The sequence below is a fragment of the Schistocerca americana genome, chromosome X (assembly GCF_021461395.2).
Source record: "Schistocerca americana isolate TAMUIC-IGC-003095 chromosome X, iqSchAmer2.1, whole genome shotgun sequence".
Classification (NCBI taxonomy): Eukaryota; Metazoa; Arthropoda; class Insecta; order Orthoptera; family Acrididae; genus Schistocerca; species Schistocerca americana.
The window spans coordinates 852,680,895-852,693,836 of record NC_060130.1 but is presented as its reverse complement, the minus strand read 5'-3'; the positions used below and the strand labels follow the sequence as shown (position 1 = coordinate 852,693,836).

At 43.8% G+C, this 12,942-nt stretch overlaps 1 protein-coding gene across 2 annotated transcripts in view; it reads left to right on the top strand.

Moving 5' to 3' along the window:
- The window catches only part of LOC124555231 (cysteine--tRNA ligase, mitochondrial), a 101,661-nt gene that overhangs the window by 34,522 nt on the left and 54,197 nt on the right, over positions 1 to 12,942 (top strand). For both annotated transcript variants that reach the window (XM_047129088.1, XM_047129089.1), the window contains one exon: positions 1,660 to 1,873. In XM_047129088.1, coding sequence (XP_046985044.1) covers positions 1,660 to 1,873 — 214 coding nt within the window. The remainder of the gene's footprint in view (positions 1 to 1,659; positions 1,874 to 12,942) is intronic.

Sequence of the window (12,942 nt, the reverse complement as noted above, 5' to 3'; positions counted from 1 at the left end):
AATGTGGAACAAACATTGAGACATAATTGAACAGTATCATCTAGACAACATACATGGAAGCATAGTCTTCAAACTTTCTGCAATTGCTGATACCATAGGAAAAGCCAAAAACAAGCAATTAACACACAATAACTGCAAGAGACAGGGAAAACAGACTACAGCAATATAGGGGCAGTGAAACAAGGTATCAGACACTTTTATTAACCACTAAAAAACAACATTGGCTGAATTCGTACTGTAACAGGTCAAATGATGTTCTTCCGCTGTAGTAGAGGTTAGGATGGCAAAGCTGCACCCTATGCAGGTATTTTAGGTTGGAACAGCAGACTTGGAGGACAGTAGCCAATCAGCCGGATGTCACAAACTGAGTAGAATACTTGTGTTAACCACATGATTTTCTGTACATTGTCTGAGAAGAGTATGCACCCAAGACTTGTGAGCACAGTCTGGTGTTGACCTGTGAACCATGCAGAACAAGGCAGGGATGGCATATTGCAGAGCTCACTCTACGGTGTTTGACCTGGGCGACAGTGCTGGGCTGGCAATGGCTTGTGCTAGTGCTGCAAGGCTGAGAGAGAGAGAGAGAGAGAGAGAGAGAGAGAGAGAGAGAGAGAGAGAGTGGGTCATCTTTCCAGAACTGCTCTGCAAACAAAAGTTTTAAATTCTCTTGCATAGCACTTACTTGCTGCAGTTTTGCCTTGAAAATGACAGAGTTGTCACCTGGTCAGAATATGGGTGGTTGTCAATGATATCACCCAAGTACATTCTTGTAAGTTATTTGAAAACTGATTATTTGATGGAGAAAACATAGAATTAATGTCTCACTGCCTGTACTCACTTGACTTACCATGTTACAACTTCTTTTCGTTCCCGTATGTCAAATAAAAAGTGCACGGACAGTGATTTTCATCATCTTGAGACCCTTTTGAATCCTTACAAAATCATGTTTTTTTATCTATCAACATCATATTGGACAAAATTTTTCCTAAATTGGTTGGTAAATCCTATGCGGAAACGCGTTATCCTTGCATTGTTTTTGTAAAAAGTTAAAAAGAAGGCCCTTGTATTATTTCCATTAATCTGAAAAATCCAGGCAGTCATTTATTTTGCACTCAGTCTCTCATGATTTTTGTATCCGGTATTTCATGGAGAGAAATATTTGGTTTCAGCTTTCTTCTTATGGGTTCACTGTTTAATAATCTTGGCAGTTTTTAGTCTTTTACGTGTTTCTTGAGAAATTAATGTCTGAAATTATTTATTTGTTCTGTTACTTATAAAAAGCACAGTGCCAATCTTAAAACTGATTTATACCAGTCAAACAAAAATAAATATTGTAAATGTAAAACAGGGAATGCATGTTGACACCAACATGAAAGAACAATCTTGAAGATATACCTTTAACTTGACAATGAAGACTTATTGCTATGTTACACAAAAATGCACTTGTAAATCCATAGTAATAGATGTGACTGGTAGCAATTAAATTATAAATAATAAATAAGAAACTAATGTTAATAGTTCCCACTAATGTCCAATGATTGTTGTATAATTTTCTTTGTACTTGTAGAAATTAAATAATACATTCTCAATTATTCATTACATGGTTGTTCTTTTAAGAGATCGTGGAACTATTAATGTTAATGCAGGTTTTTGTTTCAGGTTCTGTGTATTTTGATGTTAAGAGCTTACCAGGTTATGGTAAACTTGTTCAGGTTGTTATTGATGAAGCAGAAGAGATTTCTAATGCTATGGAGAAGAGGTCTCCTCAGGACTTTGCTTTATGGAAAGGGTCAAAGGAATATGAACCCTTCTGGCTAGCACCATGGGGAAAAGGCCGACCTGGTTGGCATATTGAATGTTCAGCAATTGCAAGGTACTCTTATACTATACTTATCATTTGATCTGACTACAATATACTGTACTGCTCGGGTTAAGACAAAACAGTAGGGAAAATTGTAGTAAAGGTCTTGAATCGAATTACACACCAATAAGTGGCTTCCAGATGTTCAGAGCAACTTTATATTGTTTACATCTAATGAACACATTTTGAATTGCTTTTGAATATGCAACATAAAGCTGTGGAGTCTGAATGGGTCATGGTAGAGGTGGCGAAACATTCTGTTATGGATCGGGGTTTGGTACACATGGATAAAACAGCAGTCAAGTAGACTGGAAGTTGTTGTTGTTGTGGTCTTCAGTCCTGAGACTGGTTTGATGCAGCTCTCCATGCTACTCTATCCTGTGCAAGCTTCTTCATCTCCCAGTACCTACTGCAATCTACATCCTTCTGAATCTGCTTAGTGTATTCATCTCTTAAGTCTCCCTCTAAGATTTTTACCCTCCACGCTGCCCTGCAATACTAAATTGGTGATCCCTTGATGCCTCAACATGTCCTACCAACCGATCCCTTCTTCTAGTCAAGTTGTGCCACAAACTTCTCTTCTCCCCAATCCTATTCAATACTTCCTCATTAGTTATGTGATCTACCCACCTAATCTTCAGCATTCTTCTGTAGCACCACATTTCAAAAGCTTCTATTCTCTTCTTGTCCAAACTATTTATTGTCCATGTTTCACTTCCATACATGGCTACACTCCATACAAATACTTTCAGAAATGGCTTCCTGACACTTAAATCTATACCCGATGTTAACAAATTTCTCTTCTTCAGAAACGCTTTCCTTGCCATTGCCAGTCTACGGTTTATATCCTCTCGACTTCGACCATCATCAATTATTTTGCTCCCCAAATAGCAAAATTCCTTTACTACTTTAAGTGTCTCATTTCCTAATCTAATTCCCTCAGCATCACCCGATTTAATTCGACTACATTCCATTATCCTCGTTTTGCTTTTGTTGATGTTCATCTTATACTCTCCTTTCAAGACACTATCCATTCCATTCAACTGCTCTTCCAAGTCTTTTACTGTCTCTGACAGAATTACAATGTCATCGGCGAACCTCAAAATTTTTATTTCTTCTCCATGGATTTTAATACCTACTCTGAATTTTTCTTTTGTTTCCTTCACTGCTTACTCAATATACAGATTGAATAACATCGGGGAGAGACTACAACCCTGTCTCACTCCCTTCCCAACCACTGCTTCCCTTTCATGTACCTCGACTCTTATAACTGCCATCTGGTTTCTGTACAAATTGTAAATAGCCTTTCACTCCCTGTGTTTTACCCCTGCCACCTTCAGAATTTGAAAGAGCGTATTCCAGTCAACACTGTCAAAAGCTTTCTCTAAGTCTACAAATGCTAGAAACGTAGGTTTGCCTTTCCTTAATCGAGCTTCTAAGATAAATCGTAGGGTCAGTATTGCCTCACGTGTCCCAACATTTCTACAGAATCCAAACTGATCTTCCCCGAGGTTGGCTTCTACTAGTTTTTCCATTCGTCTGTAAAGAATCCATGTTAGTATTTTGCAGCCGTGACTTATTAAACTGATAGTTCGGTAATTTTCACATTTGTCAACACCTGCTTTCTTTGGGATTGGAATTATTATATTCTTCTTGAAGTCTGAGGGTATTTCGCCTGTTTCATACATCTTGCTCACCAGATGGTAGAGTTTTGTCAGGACTGGCTCTCCCAAGGCTGTCAGTAGTTCTAATGGAATGTTGTCTACACCCGGGGCCTTGTTTCGACTCAGGTCTTTCAGTGCTCTGTCAAACTCTTCACGCAGTATTATATCTACCATTTCATCTTCATCTACATCCTCTTCCATTTCCATAATATTGTCCTCAAGTACATCGCCCTTGTATAGACCCTCTATATACTCCTTCCACCTTTCTACTTTCCCTTCTTTGCTTAGAACTGGGTTTCCATCTGAGCTTTTGATATTCATACAAGTGGTTCTCTTTTCTCTGAAGGTCTCTTTAATTTTCCTGTAGGCTGTATCTATCTTACCCCTAGTGAGATAAGCCTCTACATCCTTACATTTGTCCTCTAGCCATGCCTGCTTAGCCATTTAACACTTCCTGTCAATCTCATTTTTGAGTCGTTTGAATTCCTTTTTGCCTGCTTCATTTACTGCATTTTAATATTTTCTCCTTTCATCAATTAAATTCAGTATTTCCTCTGTCACCCAAGGATTTCTACTAGCCCTCGTCTTTTTACCTACTTGATCCTCTGCTGCCTTCACTACTTCATCCCTCAAAGCTACCCATTCTTCTTCTACTGTATTTCTTTCCCCCATTCCTGTCAATTGTTCCCTTATGCTCTTCCTGAAACTCTTTACAACCTCTGGTTTAGTCAGTTTATCCAGGTCCCATCTCCTTAAATTCCCACCTTTTTGCAGTTTCTTCAGTTTTAATCTACAGTTCATAACCAATAGATTGTGGTCCGAATCCACATCTGCCCCTGGAAATGTCTTACAATTTAAAACCTGGTTCCTAAATCTCTGTCTTACCATTATATAATCTATCTGAAACCTGTCAGTATCTCCAGGCTTCTTCCATGTATACAACCTTCTTTCATGATTCTTGATCCAAGTGTTAGCTATGATTAAGTTGTGTTCTGTGCAAAATTCTACCAGGTGGCTTCCTCTTTCATTTCTTAGCCCCAATCCATATTCACATACTACGTTTCCTGCTCTCCCTTTTCCTACTGCCGAATTCCATTCACCCATGACTATTAAATTTTCGTCTCCCTTCACAATCTGAATAATTTCTTTTATTTTATCTTACATTTCTTCAATTTCTTCGTCATCTGCAGAGCTAGTTGGCATACAAACTTGTACTGCTGTAGTAGGTGTGGGCTTTGTATCTATCTCGGCCATAATAATGCTTTCACTATGCTGTTTGTAGTAGCTTACCCGTACTCCTATTTTCTTATTCATTATTAAGCCTACTCCAGCATTACCCCTATTTGATTTTGTATTTATAACCCTGTAGTCACCTGACCAGAAATCTTGTTCCTCTTTCCACTGAACTTCACTAATTCCCACTATATCTAACTTTAACCTATCCATTTCCCTTTTTAAATTTTCTAACCTACCTGCCCGATTAATGGATCTGACATTCCACGCTCCGATCCGTAGAACGCCAGTTTTCTTTATCCTGATAACGACATCCTCCTGAGTAGTCCCCGCCCGGAGATCCGAATGGGGGACTATTTTACCTCCGGAATATTTTACCCAAGAGGACGCCATCATCATTTAACCATACAGTAAAGCTGCATGCCCTCGGGAAAAATTACGGCCGTAGTTTCCCCTTGCTTTCAGCCATTCGCAGTACCAGCACAGCAAGGCCGTTTTGGTTAGTGTTACAAGGCCAGATCAGTCAATCATCCAGACTGTTGCCCTTGCAACTACTGAAAAGTTTGCTGCCCCTCTTCAGGAACCACACGTTTGTCTGGCCTCTTAACAGATACCCCTCCGTTGTGGTTGCACCTACGGTACGGCTCTCTGTATCACTGAGGCACGCAAGCCTCCCCACCAACGGCAAGGTCCATGGTTCGTGGGGGGGAGACTGGAAGTAATAACACATTTATTCAGGGTACAGTTACAGGAAGAGAGAAGACTAGCAGGTAACTGTACAGTTCAGTATGGGTTACAGGAAGAGAGAACACTAAGCAAGTAACCATGTAGGGAGTTACTAAAGGAGATAACAACAGGCAGGTAACTTGTTGAAGGAGCATGATGGAGCCTTAGGAGTGAGACGTAGAACGGGGCGTAGGTCTGCGAGTTGGTTTCCGCTGAGAGAAGGATTCATCAGTTTGGCAGATGTCAGCACTGTACAGGAGTTACTCCAGGTGAGTAACCGCAGAGTGGTCAGTGCAATGGCCCATCATAGCTCCCGGCATAGCCTGTTCTTGGAGGCAGTGTGCTGGCCTAGGTACTGCTGAGACAGCAGTATACAGCTCAGACTATTTTCAGGCGCATGACTTGTGAACAGAAATAGTTCCATGCTGGCTGCACCTGCAGTCGTCAAAATGAATCCCATCAGGCGGTGAGAGTAGCGCATTCAGTGGTGGCGTCTTGAGTTCCTGGTGATAATAAACCACATTGTATTTGTTGTTGTGCTGGCTGCTCCCTGGAACTGGTATCATGAAGCTGGTGTACCCCTTCCATTTTGTGGAGAGAAAGAGATGGTTGCACCCACCGGATGCTGGACAGAGGACTGTCAACAGGTTTCTACAATGGGAGCAGTGCCGCCTCCTACATGATGTGGGATGTCCGATTGTGTGTGGGGAGCCAATGACGGTCATAGCCCTGACCCCAGAACTGCTACCTGAGGTTGAGAGATGTCATGATGTGGATGTTGTGGAAAGCCCAGGTGTGACAGCAGGCAATGGAGCGACCAAGAATGGGTGCAACTTAAAAAAGAAACATATTAAGACTAGGATGTTGGAGGACTGATGACATAGAGCAGTCAGGAAGGAATGTAGAAATGAAAAAGGTGGAGCACTGGAGGAATCAGTTGAGTGTGAAGCTGCCAGAGGATCCAATATGGAGAAAGCATGGCAGGGAAAGGGCATGCACACTGGAAGAATGCTTCATTGTATGTGTGCCACTCTGGTATGCATGAGAGAGCATGGGAAGGAAGAGAGTAGAATGCCAGAGAAAGCAGTCTGTTGAGTGCTTATTGCCAGAGTGGGCACAGACACACGGAAAAGAAGGGCAGAGCTCCAGAGCACGCATAAGAGCCCGGAAGGGAATAATGGGATAAGGAATGGGGAATGAATGGTCCTGTGGAGCTGAGGCAGCCAGCAGGATGATGACGGTGAACCAGACTCATCGCAGGCTGGCGGAGCTGTGGGTACCAGATGACCCTGTAGGCCAAAAGACCCCAGAGGCCGGATTACACCAGAGATGGAAGGAGGGTGACTGCAAAGGGTCTGATGCAGCAGAATTGAGCTGGAGCCCCTTGGCCAGCTGATGTCTATAGCTGTGCCACCCTCGAGATGAGGGCCTGCTATGGCTGTGACATGCGTGTGCAACAGGAAGCAGCATCATGTAGCGCAAGGAGGGCTGAAGGTGGATGTGGGACAGATCTCGATGCTGCTGGAATGTACTCCAACCCTGTCTCCCAGAAGCTGGAGGACATCAAGAGTAACAGGTGTGAAGATCATTCAGAAAAGGCACAAGAGAGTAGAAGCCATACTAGATCAAGGGAGAAAAACAGAGACAGACCAGAGGCAAACAGAGAGCTTGGTGTGAATAACTGATAAGAACGGAAAAAGGCAGCACTAGAGCCAAACAGGCAAAAGTTGGCAGACTTGGTCAGCTAGTAGAATCTTCACTAAGCACAACTAAGGGTGAAAATGAAGCATATCATCACCAAACCATGTAAGGGATCAGTCTTGTAGAAGCAGCACTGGAGCTAGTGAAAAATTCACGATCACACCGCTAGTTTTTCTGTCTGAAGCATTACCACTCTCAAGAAGGTAGTATGCATGGCTATAATGTTCTAATGCAGCAAGAAGCAGCATTGGGTGGCTGGAGAGGGTGGCAACTGGATGGTAGATGAGACTGGGATGCTAGGATTGTCACCAGTTGTGTTACATGGACAAGAATGGAGCAAAGAATTTGGTGACCCTCGGTGACAACAATGAAATGGACAGAGCACCATGGAAACTGTGTTGCCAATAATGAAAAGAGATGTCAAAAAGAAGAGTTTTATCCTAAGTGCCCATCGGTTACAGTGGACAAGCCTACAAGCCTGTGAGAGTGATCCAAATTTTATCCTCATTGCCAATCTTCAAAACAGTGACGCCATCGGAAAAAGATCACCCATGGCTGCAACCTGTAGAGCAACAGAAAGCAGCATCGGAGCAGGGAGGCAGTGGCCAGATGGTGAATGAGAGGAGAATGCTGTGGGGCGGTAACTGTCCTCGTCACCAATCTACTATGGACTGGGTTTCAGTACATACAGATTAAACACCAATCAAGTAGACTAGAAGTAATAACACATTTATTCAGGATACAGTTACAGAAAGAGATCACACTGAGTGAGTAACAACACAGAGAGCTATGAAAGGAGGTAAAATAATGCCAGTAACTCTGTTGAAGAGTGTGATGGTGCCCTAGCTGTGAGGCATAGCATGGGCCTAGTTCTGCAAGTTGGTGTCCACTGAGAGAAGGATTCATCAGATCAGCGGAGGTCTGTGCTGGTCATGATTTACTCTGAATGAGGAACCACAGAGCAGTTGGTGCAATTGCTCAGCGTAACTCGTAGTGAAGATTGGCATAATGAAGATTGGCTTCTTGGAGGCCATGCGCTGGCCTAAGTACTGCTGAGACAGTGTAAGCTATTTTCACACACGATTTGTGGAGGGAAATAGTCCCAAGGTGGCTACACCAGTTGTCATCGACAGGATCGTCACAAGGTGCCAAAAGCAGTGCCTGATGTGGTGGTGTCCTTCATTCCTGGTGATAACAAACCACATTGTATGTGTTGTTGTTGTTGTTGTTGTTGTTGTTGTTGTTGTGCTAGGAACTGTTATCATCGAGCTGGCTTGCCAATGCCTGTGCAGGAAGTGGATGATGCCTAAAGCTTAGGCCAGCTATGACACACGGGTGTGCATGAGTTGCAGTACGGTTGTAGTGCAGATGTGAATACTGCATACCTTCTTCGTTGGGGAGAAGGTGGTGGAGCCACCATAGCGTATGTAGCAGCAATGCATCATTGGAGTCAATACCTGCCAGTATAGTCATTGTTTGCCAATGCCTACTGTATGGCCATGGGCAATAGTCAAATGAAAAGTGTCATTGCCTATCATGATGTCAGAATATAATTATGTACCAGATATGTTTCTGATAGGTCTCTAAGCTTCAGTGGTATACAGGGAAAGAAGACTCATCCATATGTCTATCAGTATCAGAGTACTGGAAGAATCAACTTGTCTATGGTTATGAAGTTGTTTGCACTATGGAGGAATTGAACCACATAGATTGGCCACGTGATGCATAATACCAGTTGTTTCAAGCTTATGGGAAGATTGTAATATGAATCTCACAGTGTAAATCTATGAAGGTTCTTACTGGGCTGCTGGTTTTTCCCAGAATTAATAAATTAACTCATTTAGCGTATGGCTTGGTGCAAACATTTTGTCATTGATGCAGGTTGGGTGACTTACACATCTGATGTTTTAAGTGTAGTTGGGCCTCAGGTGTCTTAAATGTAACAGTTTTATATAGGTGTATGTAATGAGTGTATGTATAGTGTAGTGCTTTCTTTGTATTATTGGTAATGAGAGAAGGGAGAGGGTGAAACAAGGTGCTGGCACATAGCCTACTCATCTCACAACCAAGCCAAATGTCCCCAGCTGATAGCTGGATCTCTGACAATGGTGTCACATGCCCTCACTCCATAAGACACTGTAGATGGGTTTGGAATTAAACACAGGACTTCGACATAAAGTCTCATGATCAGGAAGTCTATACCATCACCTCTCCTCCTTTTGCCAGCCAAAAATTAGTGATGAAATTTTTTTCACCACCCTGTTTCAAACCAGCTACCTCATAGTCAGGAGAAACTGCACAAGAGTGCATTTATAACCTGAGCTACAGGTTTCAAGGGCAGAGTGAAAAAAGGGCCAAGGCAAGTGCCCAGGGAAAAAAAACCTCTGCGATAGTCTGGATGGGGTAATAAGAGCAGTAGCAGATTACTTGCTGCCTGTGACAGATCATGCAAGGGTAGGTTATGTTAGTAGTGGGTATCATGCATCAATACTGTGTCAGAGCTAAAGTTCATTATTGTAAAAGCAATCCAGTGCAGCAGTGCAGTGTGCTGCGGTGAGTCTTCTTCTGTGCCATGTTGGTGGAAACTTGGCATAACATCAAGCTGCTATTGATCTGTGGCAGATCGCTGATGTTCGGCATCTTCTGTTTACTGTATGGTGCAATTCTGCTGCAGTTTTTCCTCAAGCTGGGTCGCATGGTTTCTGTGGGTATGTCTATGACAACCTTTTGCACATTGGTGATGAATGCTGCCTTCCTTTCTTCAATCTTGGCACTGTCTGTCCCCTTAGCTGTCGGCTTCACTCCCATTGCCACAGGGATGAAGGACATTTTCATGGTGCTGTTCTCCTGCAACACTGCTGGCATGGTCACAGGGCCAGGCACGCTAGGAATCTTCTGCTTGTAGGCGGTATTCTACATAGGTGCAGGAGTGGTCGTCGGGGTTGGCATCCCTGTTGCTGAACGTAGGCATTGGTCAAACACTGTACACAGTCACCTCAAGGTCTCCTCATTCTCTACAGAGGTAGCTCTCTCTGCTGCCATGAGGGCCGCTGTGGCTTCCTCCATGGCGGTGCGGAAGTTGATGCTGCTGTTCTTCTCAGGGGTGTGAGCTACATTTCAACCATCCGCCTTGGTGGTCATCCCCGCGGCTGGCAGGGGGAACTGCTTCTGCACTGTCCCTCAGCTGTGCCGGGCTGGTTTGTGCCCATCGTCAGTGCCGTCATCGTTGTCTTCTTCTTCTCTGCTGCATTGCCGCAGCCACCTCACTGCCTTTGACATGGTTGTGGCTTGAAAAAGCCTACCAGCTGTGCCAGCTGGTGACTTTTAATTCACCACACCGGGTGCAAGTCGACAGAGCTTCCCTGCTGCACTTGTAGGTGCAGCTGTCATGCTCCCCAGAGCACTTGACGCACCACGCTGCGTTGTGGCACTACTTGGTGACATTGCCCTCACGCTAGCACTTGGGCTGAGGGTCCATGCCAGACAGGAGAGCTTCTACCATAACAAGGAAGTCCAACAGGTTCTGCAACAGGAAGCTGTCACCCGCGCCATCGGCTGTTTGCACGGTCATGGCATAGAGTAGCAGTCTCCTCCTGTTCGTCCAGTTATGCAACCTTGCGGCCGCATTACGAGACTGGCATGCAGCAGCCCTTTTTAGAGCACTGCCTCATTGCAGCACCTAGGTAGCCACCTCAGAAATGCCTTGGTCATCTTCATTCTTCCGGGGGAAGGCAACTTCTCACACTTCGGTGGCGGCCACAGCACTCTTTATCACCCTTTTGTGGGGCATGTTCGCTGCCAGCACAGAGATCAGTGAGCCTGAATCACCAGTCTTGTAGACCACCTTGTTCTTGGCACAACTTGTAATTAAGTCAAACAGCGCTTTCCACACGCCTCTACATATGACATACAAATGGGGGACAGACTATCTCTTGTTTTTGTGAGTCTTCTCCCCTCACTGAATCAGTGCCAATTTAAATAGTGTACTGTGGAGCTAGACTCATACCTGTCCCACAAGTTCAGCCTTGTGCAGAAAAGAAACCTCTGAAACCATGTGAGAATGCAGTGTATGTGGATTTCACTGATGAAATATTCTTGTCTTGTGCTCTGAGTCACAGCGTCATTTTGGAGCAGTTTTTCAACAATTTCCTACTCATCCAATTCAGATTTTTAAAATAATGGTTTACTTACAGTAACATGTGTTACTCATTCTCTAAGAAGATTACATCCTGTGTTCTTCATGGTTTATAGGAAATGAATAAATGTTTGCTTGTTCTGTGGGGAAAAAGGTGTGGGTGCTGAGAATCAGCCGAGATTTTGGCCAGGTTATTATGGAAATGAAGGATGTGTTGCAAGTTGTTGTTTACAAAATCTGGCACTGTGGGGAAGAATACGGGTGGCACAGATTGTGAAGCAGCAGCTGGAATAGAGCATATTGTCCTCAGCAGTGTGTTCCATTACTGGTTGGTTAACTCTGTTCTTAGGCACAACTTATGAGTGACCATTCACTCAGTTGCGTAATTGACTGGTGGTCACGTCCACTCAAAATGCTATGCAGGAATTGTAGCAGAGCACCAGCATGACGTAGCTGGCTTCACAATGGGCCCTGCCCTTAGTGGGATAGGATGAGCCTATGATAGGCCTGGAGTTAAATGTGCTGGGTAGGTGAATCAGGCAGGCCTTGCATGTAGGTCTTCTATGGGGGTATGACCCATGTGACAAGGGACTGGAAGTAGGTGTGGCATAGGAATGGACCAGGATATTGCATAGGTTGGGTAGATAGCAGAATACCACTTTAGAAGGGATGGGAAGGATTGTGGCAAGGATGTCCCTCATTTCCAGGCACAATGATAGACAACCAAAACTCTGGTGAAAGACATGATTCAGTTGTCCCAGTCTGGGGTGATATTGAGTGATGAGGAGGGCGTTACTTAATAGCTGGTCCTTAGGTGTGGTTGGAGGGTTAGAGTTGTGTGATCATAGGGTGCAGAAAATCTATTTATGGACTAGCTTTTGAGGGTATTGTCTGTCTAATGAGACCTTCATCATACTGGGTATGGGAATTTTCATCACGGCAGATGTGCTGTTCACACATGCTCAGACTATACGGAAGGGAATTTTTGGTGTGGAAGGTTTGACACCTATCAAAATGCAGATACTGTTGATGTTTACTGGGCTTGATGGGGACAGAGGTATGGATGGAAGCATCAGAGAGGTAGAGGCCAGTGTCCAGCAAGGTACACTTCTGTTTGAGGAGGACCAGGTCAAACAAAAGGGAGAGTAGTGGTAGATGCTGTGTAGGAATGAGGATTGGGTGTCTTGGTTTTGGGTCCAGATCATGAAGATATCATCAGTAAACTTGAACAAGGCTAGGAAGGTTTCCTCTAGATGGCTCATAAACAGATTGGCGTAGGAGATTGCCATGCAGATCTCCATGGCCATGCCACAGATTTATGTATATTTTCACTACAAAGGAGCATTAGTTATATGTGAGAATGCAATTAGTTAAATGCATAAGGAGTGATGTGGTGAGTTTGGTGGGATATCACTGGCTGGTCACAGTCTGGTAAATCCTGCATTTGGCTCAGCTGCTTCCGGAGTCTGCCTCAGGGTCATTCTTCCAGTTCATCAGCTGGTCTGTTTGCTCAAATAAATTAAGTCTCCAACTCAATATTTTGGTGTAACTACTCTGTGTTCATGTTGAGTGGCCTGCTGGAGAAATGACTCATGGTATTGAGCCTTTACATACTTTCATAC